The sequence below is a fragment of the Periplaneta americana genome, chromosome 15 (genome assembly GCF_040183065.1).
Source record: "Periplaneta americana isolate PAMFEO1 chromosome 15, P.americana_PAMFEO1_priV1, whole genome shotgun sequence".
Classification (NCBI taxonomy): Eukaryota; Metazoa; Arthropoda; class Insecta; order Blattodea; family Blattidae; genus Periplaneta; species Periplaneta americana.
The window spans coordinates 50981606-51008403 of record NC_091131.1 but is presented as its reverse complement, the minus strand read 5'-3'; the positions used below and the strand labels follow the sequence as shown (position 1 = coordinate 51008403).

Genomic DNA, 26798 nt, shown 5'->3' with positions numbered 1-26798 from the left:
TACGAGAATCCGCTGTGGGATTCCTGACATCGACCTAGAAAACCTCGAAAGCAACTCTTAACAGGTAATGAGCCCAAGAGGGATTTGAACTCATGTTCAATTATAGCCTCATATTACTAATCCCAGTCGCTACCTCTGGACCAAAATAGTGGGTTATGTTTAATGTGCGAAATTGTACAACACGGTGAGCTTTAGAAACAAGTAAATTATGTTACATAAGAATCAGTTTTAATAAAATTCATTAAACAGCAATCTAATTTCAGTTTCATATTAATCCGAAGTTTACTCAAACCAATGTATGATATAAGTTTTCCTTCCAATTAATTTTTATAATCCATCTTGTTATGAATTTAAATACTGTACCGTAATGTTATTTATTTATATCAGGAACAAACTTAAGTGAAATGTACATTGAACAAGATGCAAAACAATGAAACTCATTGAATAGGAAGAAAAAATACGAACAAAACGTATTTAATCAACTCATTAACAAGCAATCGATGTCAATGTTTATATGAAAGACTTCACATATATATATATATATATATATATATATATATATATATATATATATACACATACATATATACACACACACTGTATATCCAAAAAAGACTTATAAACTTAAATATAAGAAAACACAATAATAATAGTAATAATAATAATAATAATAATAATAATAAGCTGATATGCAGTATTACAGGCAATATAGTACAGCAGATGACCTTACAGTTTGTCATTCAAAGAAGATATACAATTCAAGTGAAAATAATAAGTCTTTAATGCAGTAATGGAAACTACAAATTAATGAATAGCTTCTGCACAATTTTCATTGGATATGATATATCTTTAGAAGTAAAAGGCCCCGGTTCAGTCAGATAAAAACCATTTTATGGCCTCATCAACTGCATACACTTATGCAACTGTATACATTATACACAACAAATCAAGTCCCTTGCTATGAAGTATGCAGTGTTTTTCCAGTCTTTACTTTCATTTCCTCTCTCTGAACTACGTAGCTTGTCAGATATATACCCGTAACTCTTATTATATGCTGGAGAATAATGTTATAGTGCTGGATGACAAGGACAGGCATTTCTTCATGGGCCAATGCTAATAAGAGTAATTTATGAAATAATGACAGGACAAATGGGAGGCTGAGAAAACCTGCCCAAACCGTGTTTTTATCACAAATTCCAATTGGACTTGCCAAGATTTGAACATATGTCTTTCGAGTGGGAAGCCAATACTCTAGTCATTCAATTAACAGTGCATTATTTTAAAATATGCACTGTAACTGAAAAGTTTATTCAGAACACCAACATGTGAATGTCATCAGTTCATAAAACTGACTAATTGACTGAGTGAAGTTGCTTAGTCAAAAGATCACAAAACCACCTGCCATCATACCTTTGAGTTTGACTCTAGGAAGTGTCATACTGGACAACACTGTGCTGCTCAATGGAATGAGGACTCAATACATTCGAACAGTAAACATTATACCTCCAAAATTAGCAACAATGTATGTTTTAAGAATTTAAAACTACAGAATAGTGCAATTTTAGATGTGTTCCTGAACTGCATTTAGCCAATTTCTTATGTTTTGACAGTTTTTACGACTGTATATTCGTCAGCAACTTACAGCTCCATAATATCTGCACAATCAGTGAGGGGTGACAGGCCGCTTGGATTCCGTCCACAAATTTTCCCCTGTTGGTGGTGATCCAATGTACGAGGATGGTGTATCCAATGGGCTGTGTGAGTTATACCTACGTAGAAAGTAGCAGAAATTACAAATAAACAGTCTACAATACTAACTTTGCTTGCCATACACAACCCTAACTCCAGTTATTCCTATGGTTACTTGCGCTATATAATAGCCACAAAGTTTTCATGTAGTTAATCTCCTCCGGAAAATGTACAGTGCAGCTGTTTCCCATTGCCACTGCATCAGTGATAAGGATGATAATGAAATATGGAAAAATGTCGGGGTAATGGCAGATAATTTCGGTATTTCAAGAAAATTTACCTAACATTGTCTTCATTTACCACAATTTTCACTTAAGACTTATTCGGATTTGAACTTACTCTGCTTTAGATGAAAAACCAACTTCTGCCTGTTAAGCTAAGAATGCATGAAACGAGTTTAGGGATGATTTATTCTCTATTTAAATACGAGTTTAAAGTATTTCGGTAAATTATTGTTGTCATGACGAGAAGATCCTATCACAGACACAAATTTGGTATGACAGAAAATAGAAAACCTATTATTCTGCATAGCACAAACATATTATTTGCTAAATGTTAAATATGACGCAATGCTTATTTGCACAAACTTGAAATATATATTACCATTTCATAGAAAAAAAAATCAATTTTTATGACTTAAGAGAATAAATACACCATTTAATGTAAATATGCATATTATTACAGCACAAAACATGTTCTTTGTATGTCATCATAAAGACTGGTACAATTAACATTATTCTCATTGTAAGCATAATAATTTCTACACGTTAAATTAGATTAGCTTAGGCTTAAGTTACAGCTCTAGTAACACTCAGAAGCCTTTTCATTATAATTAAATTTACATACTGTACATGAATGGGACACATGACTAAGGTGTAATCTTGTAGGTAATCTTGTAACCTAGCAGTATTTCTTTGGGAGTGAAAGTAGTGAGCACATAGGACTGATGTCCCTACTGCCATCTGTGCAGACTATCTACACAGGTAGGGGCATTAACCTCCCACCCCCTATGGCCTTCATGGTGTGTGGTGGGGATGACGTTACCGGTACCTTTACTGTACATGAACGCAGATATTGTCATAGTTGCATTTTAGCATTAGCATCACTCATTCTATGCACAGTAAGTACGAATGTAAGACCGAGACTAGCATGGACAACTCCAGAAAAATTCCATTTAAACATATGCTTAATTCATTTCTTAAACTTGCTGTTATGATAAGTTTGTGTAAATTTATAAATTTATTGTAATGGCTTCATTGCCAGATGCAAGATCGACATATTTATTTAAATATATTATGCTTGATGAGTCATGTGTTAACCTGGGTGTTATGATAAGATCGTATACATGCAGGGCTATTTCTCCAACAAAATTTCCAGAATTCACTTTCCCTGACTGGATTTCCTTTTTATAGAAATTACGAGAATGAACGTGTGGTTACAGAATGTTATCCTTTACTGAACAATTTTGGAGCAAACATTCTAAAATGTTAATTTGGTGTGTTCTGGTGGAAAAAAATCCCTGAATATATGTCAAACTTAAATGTTTAACTTTTTGTTATGTTAAGGTAATTTACATTCGTTTACACACATATAAAGTTTATTTGCTATGACGTACCTGTTATACTTCCCATGTAGTGGCAATGTCTCCCCTGCAACTGACCCTTGTCTGTCAGAGCGACTGGAAACTGCAACACCACTGCTATTACTCATAAACCTGGGTGAAGTCAGTTGTCGATCCCAGGCCATTGGTAACTGCAACTTTGGAACAGTGACCCCAATGTTGGATTCAGTAGACCTCGAGAGACGAGAGTCACTTCCTCTCCTCATGGCATCTGAATGTAATGGTATACGCTGGTATGGAATAGAACCAAGGTTTAAATTATGATTAAAATGTCTTGGCAAACGAAGTGTTTCCGTACTTCCTCCAAGATAACGAAAATTTTCTTCAGAAACTGGCAAATCATCGGCCACTTGTGAAGATTTCTGGCTTCCATCCCAGTTTTCGGCTGAGCTCAAACCATCTACATAACCGTTCATGTCATGGGCTGCATTTTCTGTGCCAGGCCAGTTCCCACTTCCCTCAGTATAACAATTCTGCTGTAACTTGAGTGGGATTGGTGATTTTCTGTTGTACGGGGCTAGTCTATCATCATAGTCACTCTGAGAATAGAGAGACTGGCTTCTGTGTGGTTTAGAAGGCCGATAAGATGATAAGCTGGAACCCAAAATGTGATCTGAAGGATTTTCCTTCTTTCTTGAGTAGTTTCGGGAATGGTGCAAGAAGGAGTTCGGATCTCGATACGATGAAGACAGAGAGCCAATGGAAGACAGAGACGATTTCCTATGCTTCTTCTTAATATCATTGAACCGTGAGTAAAAGCTCTTCCTTCGAATTCTATCTCCAACACTTTCTTCAGCATCATCACCCAATGACGGAATTGGTGAAGTTGGAAATTCACGATTTTCAAAATCGGAGCAGACAGACCATGAATCAAAACTTTCTGATTCATCAGCTGGTGATAATATAGAAGAATCATCAGCAGGGTATATATATGATTCAAGACGTTTAACATTAGCAAATTTAATTTCATCATCATTCAAACTGTAATCGTCGACCGGTGAATTATCAAATGCACTATCTAAGTCACTTGAAGGAGTTAGTGGTAGTCCCAAATTCTGAACAATTTTCAAGTCACCTGTTTTTCCTGCTTCTGTTTTATGGTCAGGAGGTTTTACACTAGGCTGGTCTTCAGATGAACTATTCTTACTGTTGATGAGAACATTTTCATTGTTCTTCACATTAGAGGAAGTATTCAACAATTTTTTTCCATCTTGCACTACTAAGCTTGCATTATCATGAGTATCTACTGTGATATTAATTAATTCGACCTTTTTGTCTGGTATGACCTGTTTCAATTCTGTAAGGTTATCAGGCTCCACAGGCTTGGTTTCACTTGGACATGCTGAGATGGTAACAGTTTGAGATTCAGAGGATGTTGATTTGCCTTCAATAGTAGGTACAGCAGTTGCAATGTTTTCAGACTTCAATTTAGTGCCTGTTTCAGGTGTGCGTTTTGCATTAGATTTGATACTGCCCTTTTTCACAAGCTTCACAGTGACGTCTGGCTGCTTTATTGTGGAATTTACGTCCAAAACACAAACATCTTTTGTCTGTTCTGAACATGACACAGGTTTATTATCCAATAATGTTGGGTGTTGGTTCTCTGCACGAGCTGCTGCTGATTTATTGGCGTCTTTATTCTCTTTTCCTAATTCTTTATTCATCTTCTTTTTCTGTACGGAAGAATTTGAACTAGTTTTCTTTAATCTCAAAGGAGGAACCTGTTTGCATTCAGATGACTCAGTTGCATCTGAAGTAACTCCAACTAGGACACTATCACTCTGAGAGCCTGCATAAACTGACTGAGTGCGTCTAAGGCGAGATAACATTGAAGGTCGTGGAGATGAAGACTGATATGTTTTAGGTGGAGAGTCTTCAAGTTTCCGGAACAAACCCAGCACAGAAGTGACTTTATTTCCAAGTCTTGAACTAGAGTTGTCTTTTGATGAAGGCATCTGATTTTTTGATGTTGATTCAACAGTACAGCAATCACCAACAGACACTGCACGTTTCAGAAGATGAGACTCTGATGTTATTATGTCTCCACCACGAGGTGCTAGGCTCTGCTCTCGCAAAGAACGAATGGCCTTGTCTACGCGACTTTTGCCAGAGTTGTTGCTTGAAGGAATATCATCACCTGCTCTGAATTTTTCCAGTTTTTTCTCCAATGAATGTAGGAATCTACTCTTGTTACCTGAACTGTTAGACTGTTTTTCAAATGCAGGGCTACTTTTCTCTGATTTCTTAGCATCATTTTTGGCATTTGACTTCTCTTTTATGTCACTTGAAACTTTAACTTGCTCTTCATTCTGCTTCTGTATTTCAGTTTGTTCTGGTTCTACTTTACTATTTTTCGTGCTATTCTTGGTGTCTGTAAGTGCACTGACTAACTCTGAGTCCACTTTCTCAATACTTTGAACAGGTGTCAATCTACTACTTGTTACTACGCTTTTTTCAGGTTTCTTAGCACTCTTCTTCAATTTCAACTTAGCTTCTGCTTCAGCCGCTTTCTTTGCATCTTTTTCTTTAGCATATACACTCTCTTCTCGTGGTGTATCAAAAAAGTCTGGTCGCAAAAATCGGGAAATGCGTCGCTTTTTCTTTGAAGCATCTTTGTCTTCTTCACTTTCTCTCTCTTCAGAACCTTGCCTGAAAAACTTGCTCAGTATTGATCGATCTGGTGTACTACGTGAAACACTGGATGCTCGTGCTTTTCTTGCACTCTCTTCGTCCTTACACAAATCTTTCTTTTTCTGTTTGTCAGTTTCTCGACTTACAGAAGAAGACCGGAAATGAAGTAAGGAGGGAATCTGACTCCTGTTTTTGGAATCTGAAGATGATGCAACATTGTCGTATTTATTCACAGATGTATTCTGTTTGCCCCTGCCTTTTGATAAACATTCAGGTGGAGATTCTGGTGTATCCATATTTTTATGTACGTCAGAAAGCACGTCTGACTTGGAACTAATATTTTTAGGAACATGATTGCTAGAACTATCTGTTTCATAACCAACAGAGACATTTGAATTCTTACTCAGTTTTTCGGATGATTTCTCAGCATGTAATGAGGAAACAGATTTCTTTTCCTTTGCTTTTGCCATACTGGGAAGAGATGATGAATGATGAGGCCTGTCACGTACTTCTTCTTGTATCCTTGGATGCTGTGTGCGATGACTGCTCCCATAAGAACTAGCAGCCATGTCCAATGAACGCTGCCTTGAATATGAGCTACGAATGGATTCCCGTCGGCGTCCTTGAGATCCAGCATTATAAGGCAGAGGTGGGAGGACTCTCTCCACATCCAGGGGCTTGCTGCGAAGACTATAATCTCCACAATCTGATGCTGAACTACCTCTATGGACAAAGCTCTTTTCCTTTGAATCTAATAAACTCAGTGATCTTCGAGTTGGTGGGAGGTAATCTCGTCTTGTATGATGTTTGGTAGTCTGCTCAGCATCTTCAATGCTGCTTCTCCCGTCCTGACCTATGAACTCTGAAGAGTGGTTATTGGGAGAAGGGTAATCACGGTTTTTCAGTATTTTACTTCCAGATCTCTCTTCTGCTGCGCTACGCAAGGATAGTGTCCTAGACAGTCTCCTGGACGAGTATTGTGGAATACTGCTTTCCTGTGAAGTTAGTGAACCAAGTGACGATTTTCTTGTAGGTGGGAGGTAGTCCTTCTTATGCCCTGACCAATCTCTTGACTGCTGGTTTTCTACATCTTGGCTAGGTGGGTACTGCCACTGGCGTTGCATTCTTCTAGCAAGGGCAGGTGTATAATAGTATGAACTGCTTATATCACTTCCTGCATCATCACTGACACTACCACTGTCAAATCTTGATGGACCTATTTGAAAGAAGATATAACAATTATTTCCCTTGAACACTCTTAGTATATTTCCACTTTTAAATTAACATTTTAAAGGTATAAATTATAGAAGAGAGATAATAGTTTATGCTCATTATAACAATTAAGGAGCACTACTCACATTTCGATATGCTTCTTTTACCTCTCAGTTCAGAAAAATATTGTTTCAAATTTCATACCCTGCAGATACCCTCTAAAATTACAGGAGATTATGACATGCCTGGAATGGTAGCCACTGTGCAATGATATCAAGCTGGAAAAAACTATGTATAACTATGTGTCTAATACAGTCGATATTTGGCACTATAAACTATACACATAGTGTTGATTATAGTTGACTTTAGGTGTAAACAAATTAATTTTTGTTCTAGTTCGTTTTAACTAAGTTCCTGAAGCCTGTATAAGATCGTAGAGGTCCTTGACTGAAAGGCTGTTAACCTGTTTTGATTCTATGATCATCATAAATGACATAAATGGCCAAAGACTTCTAGTTACTAAGTTAAGAATTATTTCAGTATTTACTTACATGTCTCATTTTTCTCCTTCTTATGGGTGTGTAACTACATAACTCTTACTAAAATCTATATTGTTCCATTCTTAAAATGTGTTCTATCTGAGTCTATATTTATCAACTACAGATAAAACTCATTTCATATTGGTCTTATTGTAGTATATTTGCAAATTATATAATAACACTTTCAAAGTATGTTTTCACAGTTCATAGGTATACTGTACTTATTATAGACCTAATTTATAGTTATTTCATAGTTTTATTTATTTATTTAATCTTATAGGATTATAATTCCTGGTTTAAATTCGCCAAGATTTTTAAGTGATAAAAAAATATAATCTTAGCGAAAACTTCATAATTCCTATTATCAGTCACCTTATCAACATTTAGGAATATCAACTGCATTGTGTTGATTTTCTACCAACATTAATTCAATGTAACAGTATTCAATATATGTTATTATTATTTTAAGCTTCATATATGTATTACTATAACATTTGAGAAGTAGTAAACTGTAGAGTTACTTTTTCACCATTTTTTTCGTTTTATGCCTCAAAAAGTTACATATTTTTCCATTACATAACATCCTCAATAATTTCTTCTTACAATGGTCTTTCATTTTGGAATCTTTATTGTATTTGGAGGAATATTCTGAAATAAAATATTTTTGCACTGAATTGAGTCACTTGACGCCCACATTAAAAAAACGAGTCTCGTATTTTAAAAATACTTATGCTGAAGACTTAGAATGAACAGAATATATAATATAACATCTGTACCAATATTCATGTCAAAAATCAATTTGACTTAAATATGTATAATAATTATTAATTTTTAATTACTTTTTTTACTTGATAAATTATTAAAATTCAAACAAATATTAAGTTTCACAAAAATTCATTCAAAAGACGAAGAGTTTTTATACAGACAAACGAGACAAAAACATAGTGATACATGATGGACAGTAGAGTCTATAATTTCGTGGATCAGCAGCAGTGTGGTGCTGTTGAGTATTGTAACCTAGAATGCACTGCATGTACAGACAGATTAGTGCCACCTATGTATCATACACTGACGGCAAGCAATTATCTACATGTGCATCTGAGTAAACATTGTTACCTTTCCTGATGAGATGGTAATGCCTATACTAGTTTACACTTTTTTGAACAGTGAAATCAGTAGCAGATCTCTAGACGAGAAAAAAGTGCAAATTAGAGGAGTAGTGAGTACAGCTAGAGAGTGAACAGAACAATTCACTGAAATTTTTCGTGCAAAATGTAATCTACTGGCGATAAGTTAGAAACATGTTCGCACATATGATGTAGCAAAATGTATCCTGCAAGACCTGCAAGTTAAATATTGCTTTGTGGATCAGAAATCAGTTTGTGTATTGCTAAATTTTTCTGTTATTATTGTTCAAACTTATTGCACAATAAAGAAAAAAAAAAAACAAAGTGGATAAAGAAAAGATTAAAGCAAGAAAAAATATAACCTAACCTTTCACAACACTCGTACTTTAAATATCTCAGTTATAAGAGACAACAGTCCAGTTGTTTCATCATATCATCACATGTACAGCACAGTTATGAGGTTTTAGTAAACAATCGAAAAACTGAAAATCCTCCAACAAATGTATAGTGAAAAGGTACTCTTTAAGCAGTACAAACATTTTGCAGATGTGTTCATAGATGTTTTCTTAACACAGGAAATTATTTATCATGGTTGGTTGCAATGCAAGCCTTTCAGTTGATTCTAAAAAAAAGTTTCCAACAAATGTCCTTCCTAACTAGGGAAGGTTTCTTTAAAGGTGTACAAGTATAAGGTGCCACAACAATTTCACTGGTTTTTAGAGTAGCTACAGGTCCATGAAATCATTCACTCTACGATATACATGTATGAATGCATAAAAAAAACTGAAAATTCTCCAACAAATGTATAGTGAAAAGATGCTGTTTAAGTAATACAACCGTTTTGCAGATGTGTTCATAGATGTTTTCTTAACACAGAAAATTATTTATCACAGTTGCAATGCAAGCCTTTCAGTTGATTCTAAAAAAATTTCCAACAAATGTCCCTCCTAACTAGGGAAGGTTTCTTTAAAGTTGTATAAGCTCTTTCCTTGTACACTTGTAAAATAGCAAATCTGGTTTTGGGACCCAGTGGCCACTTGGAAATTATGAAATCAATCCTGAATTAAGAAATGGTGCATGGTATATTCACAGACCTCTATGAATACGTATATTTTCATTGTACAGAACATCATTTATGGCAGATTTTAAATAAATTTCACATCGAACTTTAATGCACCTAGTTACACGTAAATAAATGACATGCCTAAATAAATAACAAGCAAGTACAAATCAACTAATGCCTACACATGTATTGTCAAAATTACATTTGATAAGACCATGTGAAAGCAGAAGATCTTTGTGTATAATATTGTCAACAGGGGTATACACTGCATAACCATTTTGAATTATACTCGTGTTCACTCATATAAACTTCTTTCTTTAAAATGATTCCAGAAATGGTCTCCACAAATGTTGGTAAAACTTTGTGATCACCGTGCGATGCAGGGATGTATGCATGAATGCTTGAACACACACACATATGTATATAAAGTAGCTTCTAATTGCATTTCTATTTTGGGATTTATTGTGTTTTTTTTAGTAAAAATGTAATTTAAGTACAAATAAAGACCATTAAATAATATGAGAAACAAATTTAAAATCATATTTAAACTTTGGCCAAATTAACACTCTCAACCTGCAGAATGTAAAAGCGTAAATAAAACTAGAGATTACAAGTAAAAGACTATTAATATACGAAGTTTCCAAATGGAAATTAGAGATTAAGTCACAGAACAAACTACCTGACAGCACAAAAATGGTTCTTTAGTCTATTTTGTTAGATTATTATTATTACCAATTCGTACATACAATTATGGGCAAAACATGTGCTACTGTACACAATCCAACAACAGATAAATGTAGTACATACACTAAGAGAGGTATCAATCAATCATTCCCCAGGCTCAGAAGTAGTAGTAGTAGTAGTAGTAGAGTAGTAGAGTAGTAGTGGTGATGAAGATATGATGAAGTGTCTACTAATAGGTGGCTGTAGTGGTAGCGTTGTATCGGGGGTGGGGCAGGGTAGTGGTAGTGGGGGTGGCTGCACCCCCTACCCTTCCTCCACCTCTCCCCCTTACTCCCGCGGGGACATGCACGGTCACACGCACGCTGGCTGCAAACAAGCCACAAACAAACACAAAACAATGCAAGGTAAAGAAAACTACCTGCCATACTTCAAACCAAGGCCCCCCTCGAAACCAAGAGTGTGTTCTGATCATTAAATAGGCAAAGAAACAGAATTTCCTCACATTTACATTATGTCTGCTGTATATGGCTTGCATTTTAAATGTTTTTCATTTGGAGAAGTAAGATTTCAATAATATTATTACTAAATGCATCAAGATTGTCTTACAAATGGATACCATTATTTCTTTTCAAATATCTCCTTAACTAGTTCTAAAAGAATGGAAATTGACAAAAAAAAAACCTATGTTGCTGATGTGCTACAAGATGAATAAAGAAAGAATTAAGCAAGGTTTAATAAGATTCCTTTCGTATTCAAGTTTTTGTAGTTTTTCTCACTAGATTAAAGTTCAAACAATACTTTCAAATAGGTCTCGACTGAATTCTTTCTAATCCTTTTTTTATTTTAAGAATTTATAATCATTCCATTACCACACAAGATGAATAATCTTTCAAATTGAAGCATTGCGAAATAAAACGATAAGATATATTATTGAAATAATGAGCTACATATTCAATATTGAAAATGATAAAGATTAGAATTTATATTCTCGTTTCTATCCTTTCTTGGCCATTGCAGAAACTTCGTCAGAATCTCATGCAAAAATGAATCATGCAATATCAAACTTTACGCATCTCTCAGGTCTGACAAATACAGAATCTTGAAAAAAAAAAAAGTTAATGTTATCAAGATTCACTCTGCACTCTAATTTCATTATAATTTGCTAGCAAGAAATAATTACATTACACAAAATATTAGCTCAGTGTGACCGTCATTAGGTGCAGCATGAAACTTTTTACTATATTTTAATTACTTCAGGAGGACAAGTTAAAAATGAAGATGAATTACCGGTAATCTTCAGAAGAGTATCGAATTCCTCCTTGTAACAATTACATGCAAAGCAGTTCCAAGTCTATCATCAAAAAAACTATGCATAGTATAATTTTATAAAATGCATACATCTCAAATAAGGTACATTATTTATTTAATGCCTAAAGAACGAGTCTCATCTCATTTTCTACGCTGTCACACACAAATTTGCGTATATCTGAATATCACAAAACTACTAATGTTTTTACTTGAATTCATTCGCTATTACATTCAGCAAGCAAGCAGCAAATAGAATAATAGGCCTATACATATTTACTGCTGAAAACCGTGTCTTTAAGGTGTTTAAATTTAGAGACAAAATTATAAAGAAGCAACTCTGTGATAAGTTTTTCTAAGTGTGCCTATTAAAAATACGGATTTAATTGTTCCAACAAACATTTCTCCCATAAATGGAATAAACAATTCATATGGAATTGAATGAAGCCCAATTTAGCTTTCGGTCACTATCTAAAATAGAACTTAGTAGACCATATTGATAGAAACTTTGAAGTATTCGAAAAAAAAAAGTATATAAATAAATACAATTAGCCTACATACAAGGATAAGAATGATTCATATATTTTTTATCTCATTTTAAGTTGAGAGCTTCTTTTTTAAATTTAAAATTGATAATAATGCATAATAATTTTATATTTAACTTCTTTAAACAGAATTCTGTTCCCCTTAAACTAACACTCCAAGGAAACAGAACACACATTCGAAATGCTGCAAACCACCAGATTCTGGAACTGAAATACCCATCCCAAATACTATTTTTGGCTATTTTACACATAAATTAAGTTAAAATTCTTATGTCTCACACAATTAATCTCTTAAGAATTAAAATTCTTAATTGTTTCTAATTTCTCATCAATGTGTATATAAAGCCAGTTACTGAATTCCCAATCAGCATGAGTTACAATATCAATAATATTATGGCACATTATAAGAAAATATGAGAACCAAATGCTTACATTTTTTTTTTTTCGCTTATTTGTCTGAAAATTTTAATAGAAACATATCACGATGTAAGAAAATTATTTCGTGACAATTTAAGGTAACCCAAAGATATAAAAATGAAATTAAGTTATCTCTGAAAGAATTTAATTTTATCGTTGGTTTAAATTAAAGTATCATTACTTAGATGGTTGTCTCCTCACCCACTTGGCTTCATTTTACAGTACTAACAAGTCTTGTTGCAATATGGCAGTAGCTGACTAGTTTGGATCATATGCAAAAACATTAGCAAGAAGTCAGTATTTGATATTACAAAAGATGAATGTGGAAGTAAAATTAAACTATTTAATACATATTATTAGACGCGCAAACGAAGTATTTTGTAAGAATAATCTGTATTGGCTAACATAAAATAAGAAATCATTGGTTACTTAGAGAGCATATCTTTATAATACCTATGCATCTAATAAAATACCTAATAACTTAGATATTTAAATTTTGAAAAAGTAGAGAAATGATTGTAAATCAGTGAACTCTTGTATCTTCTGTTATGTTAAGAACACATCTGAATACTAAAATTATTTTAAAACGCTCACAATTATAATAACAAATTGTAGAAATTATGAATAAAATCTAGTACCACTACGTATATAATTTACATTAATGGTTTGATTTAATGAAGATCACGAAATTCAGTTTTCATATTTATAGTGCACCAGTAGATTAAGAGAAATAACTACGTACGTTAATGTTTCAACATTACGAAACGTAATAAGTTACTGTCAGATTTTAGAGACAGTACAATGATCATCAGTGCACTGAAATAGGTTTGATATAATGTAAATTATATTTAATTTCGACTAAATGGAAATGAATGTTCAATATGTGATATAGTATATTGTTATATATTTCATACGTGCATATAATATCATATCCTTGAAAAGTCTTGTTGAAAATAAACTATTTATTTTGTTTGATAATGCTAATGCATATGCCCATGTGATTATCATTGAAGTTTACTACACTAACTACCAAACAAATCAAACACATGAACAAAATGTTAGGAAAGACTTTGTAACCAAACAGAAAAGGACACTCCATGTATTGTTTAGTTTCTGAATGGTCACCATTAAGTTCAATACAAGGTTTTAAGAAAGATAGTCATGTAAGATAGCTAAACATCACATCCCCATGCAACAACAACATGAAACAAACTTCAGGATTGGAGATGCCTTGGTGTTCAACAAAACATATTCAAATGGAATTATACAACAAAGGAAATGATAATTTCTTTCCCCTCGCCACCTAGAACCATTTATAAAATACAAAATATTATTTAAATGTCCAAAAAACAAAATGACATTACAAAAAATATGTATATGTATTTTTCTATACTAAATGAAAAATTAACATCAATCACACATTTCAAAATTTAAAAAAGATACAAATTATGCCTGTGCAATTTAAAATCATCACTCATTTGTAAATACATATTCAAATTTTTGTTTCCAAGGAAACTAAACTCATGTAAACTCATCTGCCAAGTGCTTCGCCACTTGGCATTATAAGACACAGCTTATATAACAAAAAAAAGAGTTACGAAATTCACTAAGTATCTTAGAAAACTTGAAATGTTCGTATAATTTTATATAGAGTATTTTGTAAATGTACAAATTTTAGGAATGTGTCTGTATTAAATACGACTAAAATGTCCGATATCTTTTTCTGGGAATGTTTTATTTCAGCAACAAACCAATAAACTGTTCCTTTCTTTACACAAGTTGATGTACAGAGTATGCATAATATTACATCTGAAATTTCAATCACGAGACAAGAATTCATCTCAATACTCTTACCTACGCAAAGAAATGGACAAATAATCATGGAAGGCGGTTAACTAGCTAGTCAGTTACCAGTGGGAATGGCTGAAGTCAATCTACATTAAAAACATTTCAGATGGAGCGGAAATGTAGAGAAACATTTTTATAATATATTAAAAATATATTTACAGAATACAGCTGCATGTGATTTCATTACGCAACACTGAGACTGAATATATGTTGTTGTTCCTATGGCTGCATGGAGAATTATTCCACTTTACTTCTAGTATCCCAATGAAGTATGACGAAGTTATATATACATACATACATTAACATACAATGTTTACAAGGTTCTTACTGGATTTTTAATGATAAAAATAATATATTTACCAAAACTAAATTTCTGTACACTATAAAGACATGATGCAACAGTAGAAACTTCAAATACAACAAGAAAGAAAACACGAAATATTACAATATACCGGTATTTGTATATATTAAAAAACTGCATAAATAAAACAATTCAATTACTCTGTATTCATTTTTAAATCAATACGGAGAAAAGTGTTTATTAAAATCAAAATCAACAAAATCCTATTACATGTGTATTAATTAAAATGCACCTCAAGTTGAGTGCAAATGAGACTTATTTCATATTATATGATATATTACATCATATTCTCAATCAAATCTCACCAAAACTGTTTGGTAAATTCATACAATACACATACAGCGCCTATAAAGAAAGAGACTTTGAAACTGTGTTCTTATGACAAAAACAAAGGGTAAAATTACGGATATTTAAATGTAAGCAGCAAAGCAGTTTTAATGAGAGTTTTGTAAATATCATCATAAGTTCCAGATCAGAGCATACAGTATTTGTAGAACAAATTTTGTACTTAAGAACGGAAAATTAACATTATTGAGATATTTCAAATTTTAATAGAATTATATACTATGTTTCTTTTCTTCTCAATTAAGATAATCAAGTTTTGGCAAGTAAAATCTAATTCGAAACAGAAAACATAGGAACTGGATCCAAATTATAAAAATGCAGAGCCAGCACTTTAAATAGGATGTTATCACTTCTTTCTGTTCCTTATAGTTTAACTAATACAAGTACTATGAATGTCAGTAGCATCTGCATTTTGATTACAAACAAATGGACTAATATGTGCTTTCAAACAGATGGCCTCTTGCTTTTAAAAAGTACACACACACACTGTCTTGTTCCTTTTTCTACATAAATTCACTAGTCGGAAACATTATTTTAAACTACTTAAAGTCTAATACTATAACTTTGTATTTTCATTTTTAAAGCACTTGTAAACCAGCATTTACCTTAGTGCTAATATAAATTCTTATTAGTGTTTGTAATACTGACGCAAAAACCTATCATCAAGCACACAAATTATATTTCCGTTTAGTTACATTTCACTATTTTAAGAAAGGAAATAATTCAATAGAATTATGAGCATCTTACCTTACAAACCTTCATAATCAGTTTCGCAATGTCTTTTATTATTATATGAGTCACAATTATTATGGCGAGTCGTAAGATTCTTGAAGGCTTTGGCAATACTACTGCTTTCTGAACACTGCCTACATCTTGCTTTGCAATGATGTTTTAATTCCCACAAAATCCTATTAGGAATTCATTTTCAGTCTCAAATTTCATTCTGTTGTTACAGACCCAAACCAATAAGTAAGAACGACCTTCATTAATGAATTTGCATCATATATTGAAAATTATTCTTTTCGGTTGTGATAGAGTTCGCTGTTTTCTCCAAAACGTAGAATTTCAATAAGCACCTAAAATGTCTGAGGCATGGAATATGATATAAAAATCTTTTGGATATTCTGTATCCTGTGGGAAAGCAAATATATCATAGTCTCAAAGCAGCAATGACAACAGAACATTATACATTATTCAATTCGCAGTTACTCTAAGTGAATGCCTGTAAACTGGAATAAGCTTGAAACACAGGATATTAAGATCTAAGCAATTGATGCAATGCAGTGGACTTAATGAGATCCAATGCTTGGATTCAAAAATATTCTGTTCTATATTGTTAATCTCTATATTAAATCTCTATGCACAATTCATGTTCCAATGAATAAAATGTAAGAATATGATAGGACCTAATAACATAATCCATTTGGGTAACAGAACCTTAAGAAATCATAATTCAGCACTTGGAACATAAAAGATTCCAACAGAATGTTCCAAGTAATTATTACTTTATATTAGCTATTTTCTTTTAATAAAGTGTTGCTAAATGCAACAATCAAATAGGACCATATCTAAATCTATCAGTCTTTTAGGCGTAACTTATTTTAACTGAAGATAGAGTGTAAAGTCCTTAAAATTAATTTCCTTGTGCAGTGCAATTCAAAAGGTGTAAATTGGTTTGGATTTTGCACTTCATTTACAGTAAATTGTTTTCAATGCCACTGAAGAATCGATATATAATGCTAAGTTTCTGTATTCAGTAATCTAACCTTGTTTTGATTACTTTCAGCAACCTTGCGAAGACAGTTTTTAATGGCCTGTGTCTATTAATACATTTATTTTCAATAACCTAATATAATAATTTGTCCATGGAAAAATTCCTTTATATTCATTAAGTATATCACATACAGCAATAAAATGTGCTTGGAAAATATGTTATCTTGCCACCATGTTAAAAATGTAACAACTCGTAAAGTGATATTAAATAATTAACAAGAAATTTGATAGCTGTTATTTTAACAGAGACTGACGAAAAATTCTTGTCATTAAATTATCTGTTAAATTGGCTTTAACAGATTGTTAAACTTCAACAGTCAATTAAATCAGTCATCAGTTACTTGCTTGTATGGATTGTCCCACCTTAAATGTCAATAAATGAAAAGTGTACTTGCATTTTCGGTCCATTTATCCAAGAAATTAAAATTCTTACAAACAAACATCTTTTTAATTTCCATTGGTGGCATATTATATAATAGTGATATTCAATTTCTCACCATATATTCTCAAGTATAACATCTGTAGCACATGTTGCAGATCTCACTTCTCTCTCTCTTTGGTCCTCGTTGGTTTGCACGTAATTTTTGCAGATAATATCCTTAATAAATTCCTCCTCCAACCCCTCTTTAAAAAAACAGAGAGAGGGGGGGAGGGAGAGAGGGGAGAGAGAGATATTCAAAGGAGTGAGGAATGGAGATCTAGGGAGCCAAGCAATTGTACTCCCCCTCCAAATCCAATGATTCAGAAAATGAATGACTGGATTTAATTTTTTTGGTTCAATGGCAGGGCCCTTAAATTGACGTCATTCGCACCAACTCTATGAGTGGGCTCATAAATGTTGCTAGTGCCATAAGTGTAGATCACTTGGTTCGTCAGAGATTAACGAGAATGCACCACAGGCGTGGGTCCACATTACATTCGTAATGAATGATAATGATGGAGAACTGTTTGGACGTTACAGGGGAACAGGAGTGCATGGGGAAAAATCCTGTGTTGCTTGGACCATGGGCTTTTCCAAAATAAGTTATAAAAATAGGATATAGCTGGGTTTGAACTCAGGTCCCCTGCTCTGTCACTGAGCTACTGTGGTGGAAAAAGTATCCTGCCAGAATCTTAAGCAATATATATGCGCCTCCATTATGGCTAGACCTATGTCTCCAGTTACTGTTAGGTCTTCAAAGAAAAATGAACTGACGAATCTATTGTTGGTAAGTGCACATCACATATTAATCTTTGATGAATAATTGTATTTAAGCTCCAAAATCTCGTGTGGATTTCGACTACTCCAAACTCGACAATTGTGCCTTTTCATCGTCCCACACACGTGAAAGGCAGCTTCATCTATCTCCAAAGCACACCTAGGTGAGGAAATTATCATCTTCTTCAATGTAGGTGAGCAATGATGCACACAACTCTTCCCTCAAATTTCGATCGCTGCATGTGATTTTCTGAAACAGCTAACTTTATGCAAGCCATCATAGTCTCTTATGGAGGACCACTGACCGAGGTATCCCATGCTTCAAACTTTCAGCAAACTGATTTGAGTCGGCTTTTTGGAATGTCTCTTGAACCTTGCTTCATCTGATGCCCCAATACCATGTGTCATGGTGGGCCATATTGCCTCAGCATGCTTTCTGTCTTTTTAGGTGCTGGTCCCCTTGCACTACCGATATGTACATGGATGCTGTTTGACTTGGGTACATGTAGTTGAATTTGAGTTGTTCAAAAGTGTATGATTTCATATCAGCAAGCCATAGAATGCAGTATACCTTCTGCCATGAAGAGTGCATGTTGTCAACTAAGCAAAAATCTTATCCAATGTGCTTGTACTGTTTGCACACATGCGTGCACATTAACCATGATGGCAAAGAATGAATTTGAAGACTTGCCTTTGTGAATGCAACAAGACACAACGTAATACAGTATCTATATCCGTTTTATAGATAATTTAATTTAATGGTTTACTGACATGTCAGGCTGGACATACTGCATAATAGCAGTAGCAGCAGCAGCAATAGCAATGGTAGTAGCAGTACTAGCAGTAGTAGTAGCAGTAGTAGCAGTGGTATTAGTAGTGGTGGTGTTCCGATAATAATAATAATAATAATAATAATAATAATAATAATAATAATAATAATGGGTCCCCATATGATCAGATTTTAATCATTAGTGGTAATGATGTGTTAGCAGTCAGCTTCTGGTAAGAAAATGAGTCATCATAAAAATCTAAACATATTAAAAGCTACACATGGCATCATTGTAAGTACTGCTGAAACTGTCTGTCATTACAATTAGGCTTTTGGGTAATCCACTGTGTCCTGCAACTTGACATTTCCAACATTCCGGAACTACATACAGGTTCCATCATAACAGTAAGTTCAGTAAGTTCCAGGACACTGTTGATTACCAAAAAGGCTAAAAAAAACTCGTATGTCTGTCACCATGTCAAATGCATACCGCACACCTCTTGAATAAACTGAAACATGCTGCAGATGATTACGTGTAATTAGTTCTATTGATTGAAGGACAAGGTTTTCCTAATATGCAATGTTCGAGGGTTTTTGTTTTTCAAATCTCATTATTGGTAAAACAAATCATAGGGGTTAAGATCAAGAGATGTCTTCAAAACATCAGTTTTCTGAACTAACTTTGATATACTTAAGGTGAATTTTCAAAACATGTTCCAATATCATTGCGCATTTTATTAGTTATAGCAAGTTTCCTGCTTCAGTTCATCTTTTAAAAAACTTCTTATTCATTGCACTTATTCATTAAAGCATTCTTGTAAGTCACAGTAATTTTCTTATTAATCTAATCCAACATTTTGCAAGTCATTTTTTTATATATGCAACAAATATAAATATCTGTTCTTTTTAACAACTGTCTTACCGGTATATCAACTGTACTATGCCAATGCAGCAAACACAATGATATATACCGTAAGTATTGTAATATACATGATATTAAGAATAAAGGCAACTCTATTATTTTCTCATAGAAAATGAAAATAACTGCTTCAAAACAAGTTTTTAGGCATGATGTAATGCCTAAACTTGTCCACCTCTGAGCCAACAGTGACAAATAATATTCCCAATGGAAATAAATATTCCACAGTCAACTGCCAATGAACACTCATGGCGATTATAGTAGCAAAAATATAAATATTAACAGTAGTAGCAATAGTGGTGGTAACAACAACAATAATAATAATAATAATAATAATAATAATAATAATAATAATAATAATACAAAGTATTGCTTCAGTGAATTTCTCTGCTCCCCAGCAGTTATAATATTTGTTGCAGAGAGAAAAGGACAACAGTCTATAGTGCTTCTTTTGTCTCCTCTAATTACCTGGCTGTAGTTTGTAATGTACGAACATATAGACAAAACAACCACACTCCCTTCTTTAGTTTTCGACTTTGGTATGATCATGGTAAGATACAGTGTCCAACAACACATGTTTCTTATTGAGTTTTTTTTTTTTGGGAGGGGGAAGGTGGAGGGGGCTAACGCCTCAAATATTGACGTATAGCCATTCATGCTTCTGTCTACTTTTTGGCAATTATGATGAAGAATCCTGTTCTGAGGTTGGGGCAACCAAAAACTTCAACTCGACAACTTCCAACCAGGATTCGATCCTGGGTCCTCTAGTTTTGCAGTCAGATATGCTGACCACTACTCCAAAGCAGTGGACTTGTTGAGAAATGTAATAATGGAAAAAGAAGTATTGCAAATAAATCATAAAATTCAGAAGGCAGCATATTAATTTTCCTGTTCTGAAGGGAAGGTGTATTACAGTGTTACACATTAAGTTTAGAGAAACAGGTATTATTGTGAATATAAAAACCACAGAGATTAAACCTACAGAATACCTTCGGGAATCAAATAATTGGTAGCCTATTATGACCACCTTGATACATAGATTTGAATATTTATTATTATTAAGTATACAGAAGCAACTGGCAGATGTTGGAGATCTTGATATGTGAATTCCCGACTGTAATTATGCAACATAAGTTGAGACTATCTCTGAGTTTATTAAGAAGATGTGAGGCTTGTATAAAATGATTGAGGACATCTTTTTCAACAGCTTCTGTAAACATACATAACTAAACTTTTTTTAAATACTGATAATCTTTCTTTCGATTGGGAAAAATAAACTTTATCTGAACAAAAGGAGTAGGTTTAACTTTGTGTTCAATATGAACAATTCATTTATAATACAGAATCGAAAATATTTTAATACAGTTACTAAAATATTTGCTTATATTTTGTTATGGTGTTGCTCTAATGCAAGTCAAGTCGAAAATATTCTAAGTGACAGGCATTTCACTTGCCAAGAGATGAGGAAATGTACTGGTCTTTATAAGACACTCTGTAGTAGCAGTAGCAATGTAGTAATGGTGATAGTTGTAGTAATAACAGTACTTATGACAGTGATGATGGTAGTGATAGTAGTGTATTATGGTAGTATTTGTGGTGATAATGATAGTGATTTTGCTGTTACATGAGGATGATGTTAGTAGCAGTAGTGATAGTGATTATGATGCCGATGTTACCTGTAACAGAAGCTGCACAGTATTCTATTTTCAATAGCTTTCTGTGCAGCATGTACAAAAATACTGACCTCGTGGCAATGTGGCTCCACTGGGCATGCTGTTTGCTGCCTCACTGTACACACTGTCACTGTCGGAAACATCCCTACTCATACTGCGCCTCCATGGTGTCGATCCCTCCCCATCGTGTCCAAACGAGCGTGAGAATTGGGAACTCTCAGATACTCGTCTAGAAAGATCATCGAAATAAGTTATTATTAATTTATATTATGTAAGTTTCTTATAAAAAGGATGTGTTCACATTAAAACAAATCAATATAAAAGTATTTTGTTTTCTATATGTAAAATTGAGTGCTATAAAGACAGTTTTGGGTCCTTTCTCCTGAAGAAGTACAGAACTCTTCTGATGATATGATGGTTCTGAAACTTGTACAAGGAAAAGAGAATTACCATAACAATGTTTGTTAGGTTTTGAAAATTAAATAAGAATGATCTTCATCATTGCACATTCACTAACCAATGAAAAATGTAATTAGTAATCATAAAAAGGGGATCAATAATAACAATTTTTCATCTTTCTTTGTTTCTGTTGTACTAAAATGATCTGCCACTTCTCTGAATTAAATGAAAGTAGAGAAGCACTTAACGAATCACAAGATAGTGTACAGCTATTTTTCAGTCACAGAGCAGATTTAATTTGAAGTCCAATCCATTTCACGTCCAGATTGCTGTTTCTCATAACAAAGGAAAACATTATTTTACAGACAGTGAACTGCAAGTTATTTTTATTATTTTTAAGAGAAATTATCATTTTAGCGTACCTGTGCTAGAGTGACTGAAGTCTTAAGAATTTTTGAAGAAAAGACAGGTTAGATGGTTGTTACAAATGATACATTTGCCATAATGGTTACTATGAGATAGCAATTTTATTAGTTATTGCATAGAATGTATGAGAAAGTATATCCCATTTACATGGCCTTGATTTTTTACTTCGCTTTTTATTTTATCTGTCAGATGCCTCAGCAATCTCATATAACATCCCACAGAGAATCTGTTAACAAAGCAAGGAGTTTCATGGGTAAGGAATAGCCGGTCAATTAAGGAACAGCATCAAACCACATCAACATAAAAGCAGCATTGATATATAATATCAATATGACTGAAAATATAGAGCCTCTCCTAAATGACTGGGTTACCAAAAAAAAAAATCACTGTAACTTGCACTTGCTGTTGTTGTTTAGTCAACTGTCTGAAGACAGGTCTGAACCTCACAAGTGATACCAATAAGGTACCACTTATGAGGAAAGTAGACCAGGTAAGGTGGCCAGTTCCTTTCCCCCCTCCATTGGATACATCACTGATTAGCTACAAACCTGCACTTATAAGCCGGAAAACAAATTATGATTTTGATTTATCACTGCACAAATGTTCAATAAGCTCCCCTCTTGTCACTCTACAGAGATCTATCTGATATTTGAATTTCTGCCACACATGTCGAAATATGTCATTGGTGATGGTTTGGATGGTTTCATTAATGCATACACTCAGTCAATGGACTGGGATAGAGGGGAAACATAAGTAGCATTCTTTATATAGCCTCACACAAAAAAAAATCACAGGATGTCAGGTCAGCAAAACAAAGTGGCCAGGGTAGAAGATTCTGGTTATTCACATTTTCACATCTGATTTATCACTGTGTTAGGATGTTGTTAAAAACTTTCGCACTCCATGTAAAAATGAGATGGGACCTCGTCCAACTGCATAATATAGGTAGTACTGTCCTCATTTAACTGAGGCATAAGCCATTTGGTCAACATATCAAGAAATGTCAGTCCAGTCACTGTTTTGGCAGGAAAAAAGGGGTCATACACCTTGTTTTCTGACATGGGGGCGTCCCGTTCAATTTCAACAGTCTCACATGGATTTTCCGAGCCCGAAATTCGAGCATTGTGTGTTTACCTTTCCAGATAGGTGAGATGTAGCCTCATGTGTGACTATCAGTTCACCTAGAAATTCATCATCTTCATTCAACAGTTTCTCAATGCTAACGCAGAAATATTGTCTTTCACAATATTCATTGGGTTTTAGGGCCTGAAGAAGGATTATGCAGTATGGATTGAAATAAAGTCGTTTCCTTAAAACATCACATTGCTGTTTACGGGATACCAGTTCCCTTGAAGCTGTAGGAAGAGATTTTTTCAGGCTCCACATTACCCTTCTCGTATGTGTTTCACTGTTTTCTCTGAAAATGAGTGTCTGTCACTGCTTTTCCCTTGCACAGATATGGTATCCGGATTAGAGGAACTGATTTATATCATCATCATATAGAACTGTCTGAAGATCCGCCTTACGATAGTTTGTACGAAAGTGCCACTAAAACACTATAACAGATACTGTATCGCGAAATTCAAGTTCACAAAATACCTTTTCAGTAGCTGCCATTTTGCGAAAACTGTCTTCTGGCAGACGTAGACGCATCTACATGTTATGAACGTTAAGTACAACAGAGCCTGGACTGTTTCTGAACAGTCTGCAGCAGAAACTATAGTTTTTTTTAATAACACAGCAGGAAAAACATATTCGGCAAATCTCGACAATCATTTAGGAAAGTCCTACATATTCAAGGTTTAGAATACAACTAAAAGTCATCAGGTGCACTAATACATGAACACATATTTGTTAGTCTACATAAATATAGAAATGTTTGTGCATATTTATCATTACTGTCAAATGAATTTCATCACAATTCGTCCTAATTCATCATCACTGTCATTAAATTTTCAGAATCACTGTGAGGACCTTGTAAAACTTCTTCATATCAGCCTTTCACTGGATTAGGAAGATTTTGGCATAGGTGTGATCATTCTTGAACTTCGCTACCAATACATCTGCAGTCTCTATTGGTCTGAGCAACATTCCTTGAGGCAGTGTGCCAGGTTTCTTAATAAATTGAAAAGCATGAAGAACTTTGTGTACTATGTCCTCAATGTAGTGATTGTGCCATCACTACCAAATTCAGTCTCATATAGAAAAAGTCCATCACAGTTCCCTTCCCGTATTTAATATTCTCATTTTCATTAATGATATGAGTTTTTCCCTGCTTCAGGCAAAAACTTATCGACCATTTTCTGATCATATTAGATTTCAATGCTGAATAAACTTCCAGTTGAATATGGGGAGGACCATCAGCAACTCATCTACAAAAATTTCTGTTCTTCAAAACTCAGCCTTCAGATTATGCCTAGGAGTACCAAAAACCACATCAACTGTTGCTCTAGAAATTGAATGTAATATTCAACCAATCAGACACTATGTATTATAAAAGATCTAAAAATACATTTAAAATTGTAAGCCTCATCCAGATCTCAGATGTTCTTCAAACTGTCAGATAATATTCTGTGTAATTTCTATAAAATAAACAAAGAAGAAATATCAATCTATATCACAGACACACTCATTGGTATAACTCCAGTTGTGAACGAAATTCCTCCATGAAAATGCGTGATTCCAGAACATAGCATACAAATTCCGGGAAATCATTCCAAAAATGATCCTACATACATTCTTAAGTTAGATGCCATGGAACTAATCTGGAGCACATATAAGGATCACCTTCAAATTTATATAGATGGATCTCAGATCTCTAAACCCTAATGATGGGACATCAGGAGCAGAGTGTTATATTCCAAAATTTCAAGGAAGTTACTTCATACTATGTTCATCCTCCTGCAGTCTTGACACTGAATTGCTAGCTATTGATGTTGCTCTTCAGTGTGTTACTCAAATTTCTGAAAAATCTATTTGCATACTTATTGACTCCAATATAATCAAATATGTACCAAATCTATATGCACATAGAATTATTCCAATTCAGAAACAACTAAGTAAACTAAAAAAACTCCAAAAGAAAATAACATTTCAATGGATACCTAGTCATTGTGGTATACCTGGAAACGAGAAAGTCGATAACATTGTGAAACAGGCAACATATTTGCAACCAAGACCTCTTGAAGTGATATCTCTATCCACTGCCTTTGCTTCAGTAAAGTCTCATTTTATAAACATATGGATCAACAACTGGCTCTCTTTTGACAAAGGAAAAATTTTAGTCTGTACAAAAGAAACCAAATGACCTGGAATTGCACAAAAACTTGCCCAGACATGTTCAAACATTTTTAACAAGAGCCAGAACAGGTCACATTGTCACACAATTGTACCTACACCGATTTCACCTTTCTGATGCTCCTACTTGTCTGTGGTGTAATAATCATGATGAAGATCTAGAACACATTCTTCTATACTGTCCATTCATAAACCACAAAAGAAGTAAATTAAAATCATCAGTACCAGTTGCAGAAGACACAGCCCTGCAGTATATATTGACTCCACCCCAACTCTGGCTACTAGCAACAGGCATCTATAATGAACACCAATCAAAATACCTCTCATTTCTCATGAAAAACAAGAATTGAAAAGACTACAGTGGACTATAGTGGAAAGCAAACAGCTTGATACATTAAGAAGAATGACTAAACTTCCAATTGAAAAGTCATTAAATAAAATACTATTACTTACTAGTACAAATCACTACCACCATACCAACTACCACTATCACTACCACTACTACTAAAACAAATATAGGTATAATAAGGCTCATTAGAGGAATCCTTACATTTAATACAGTTCTTAATATCATTCTTCTTCTAATTTTTTTATTTCAATTTCCCACTCCTTTTTGTATTTTAAAATTGATATTAGTCTGTAATACAAGAATGGGATGACTTGAATGTATTTACTAATAATGAGTCAAAGGGCTCAAAAAGTTTATTGCAAGGAAGCTCCCCAAATTTTTAATGTCACTGATTACATATACATTCTTATGGTTTTTACTTACGTGATAGTAGTTTCAGTCCTTTGGGAAGCTACATGGAAACTAATCGGAAAATCTTATAAGAGTCTGGATTTATTATTGCACAGAATAGAAGAGGAAAAGAAGGAGGAATGATGATAAGGCACTGT

General features: G+C 33.8%; 1 protein-coding gene across 2 annotated transcripts in view; it reads right to left on the bottom strand.

Moving 5' to 3' along the window:
* Positions 1-497: 497 nt before the first annotated feature.
* The window catches only part of Nuak (Nuak family kinase 1), a 103872-nt gene continuing 77571 nt past the window's right edge, over positions 498-26798 (bottom strand). Inside the window, exons 20-23 of one of the 2 annotated variants that reach the window (XM_069847199.1) lie at positions 26674-26712; positions 21851-22008; positions 3365-7217; positions 498-1769 (exon numbers count right to left, since the gene is read on the bottom strand). In XM_069847199.1, coding sequence (XP_069703300.1) covers positions 1664-1769; positions 3365-7217; positions 21851-22008; positions 26674-26712 — 4156 coding nt within the window. In that variant the 3' untranslated portion in view covers positions 498-1663. The remainder of the gene's footprint in view (positions 1770-3364; positions 7218-21850; positions 22009-26673; positions 26713-26798) is intronic. The other variant, XM_069847198.1, reaches the window with a different exon arrangement.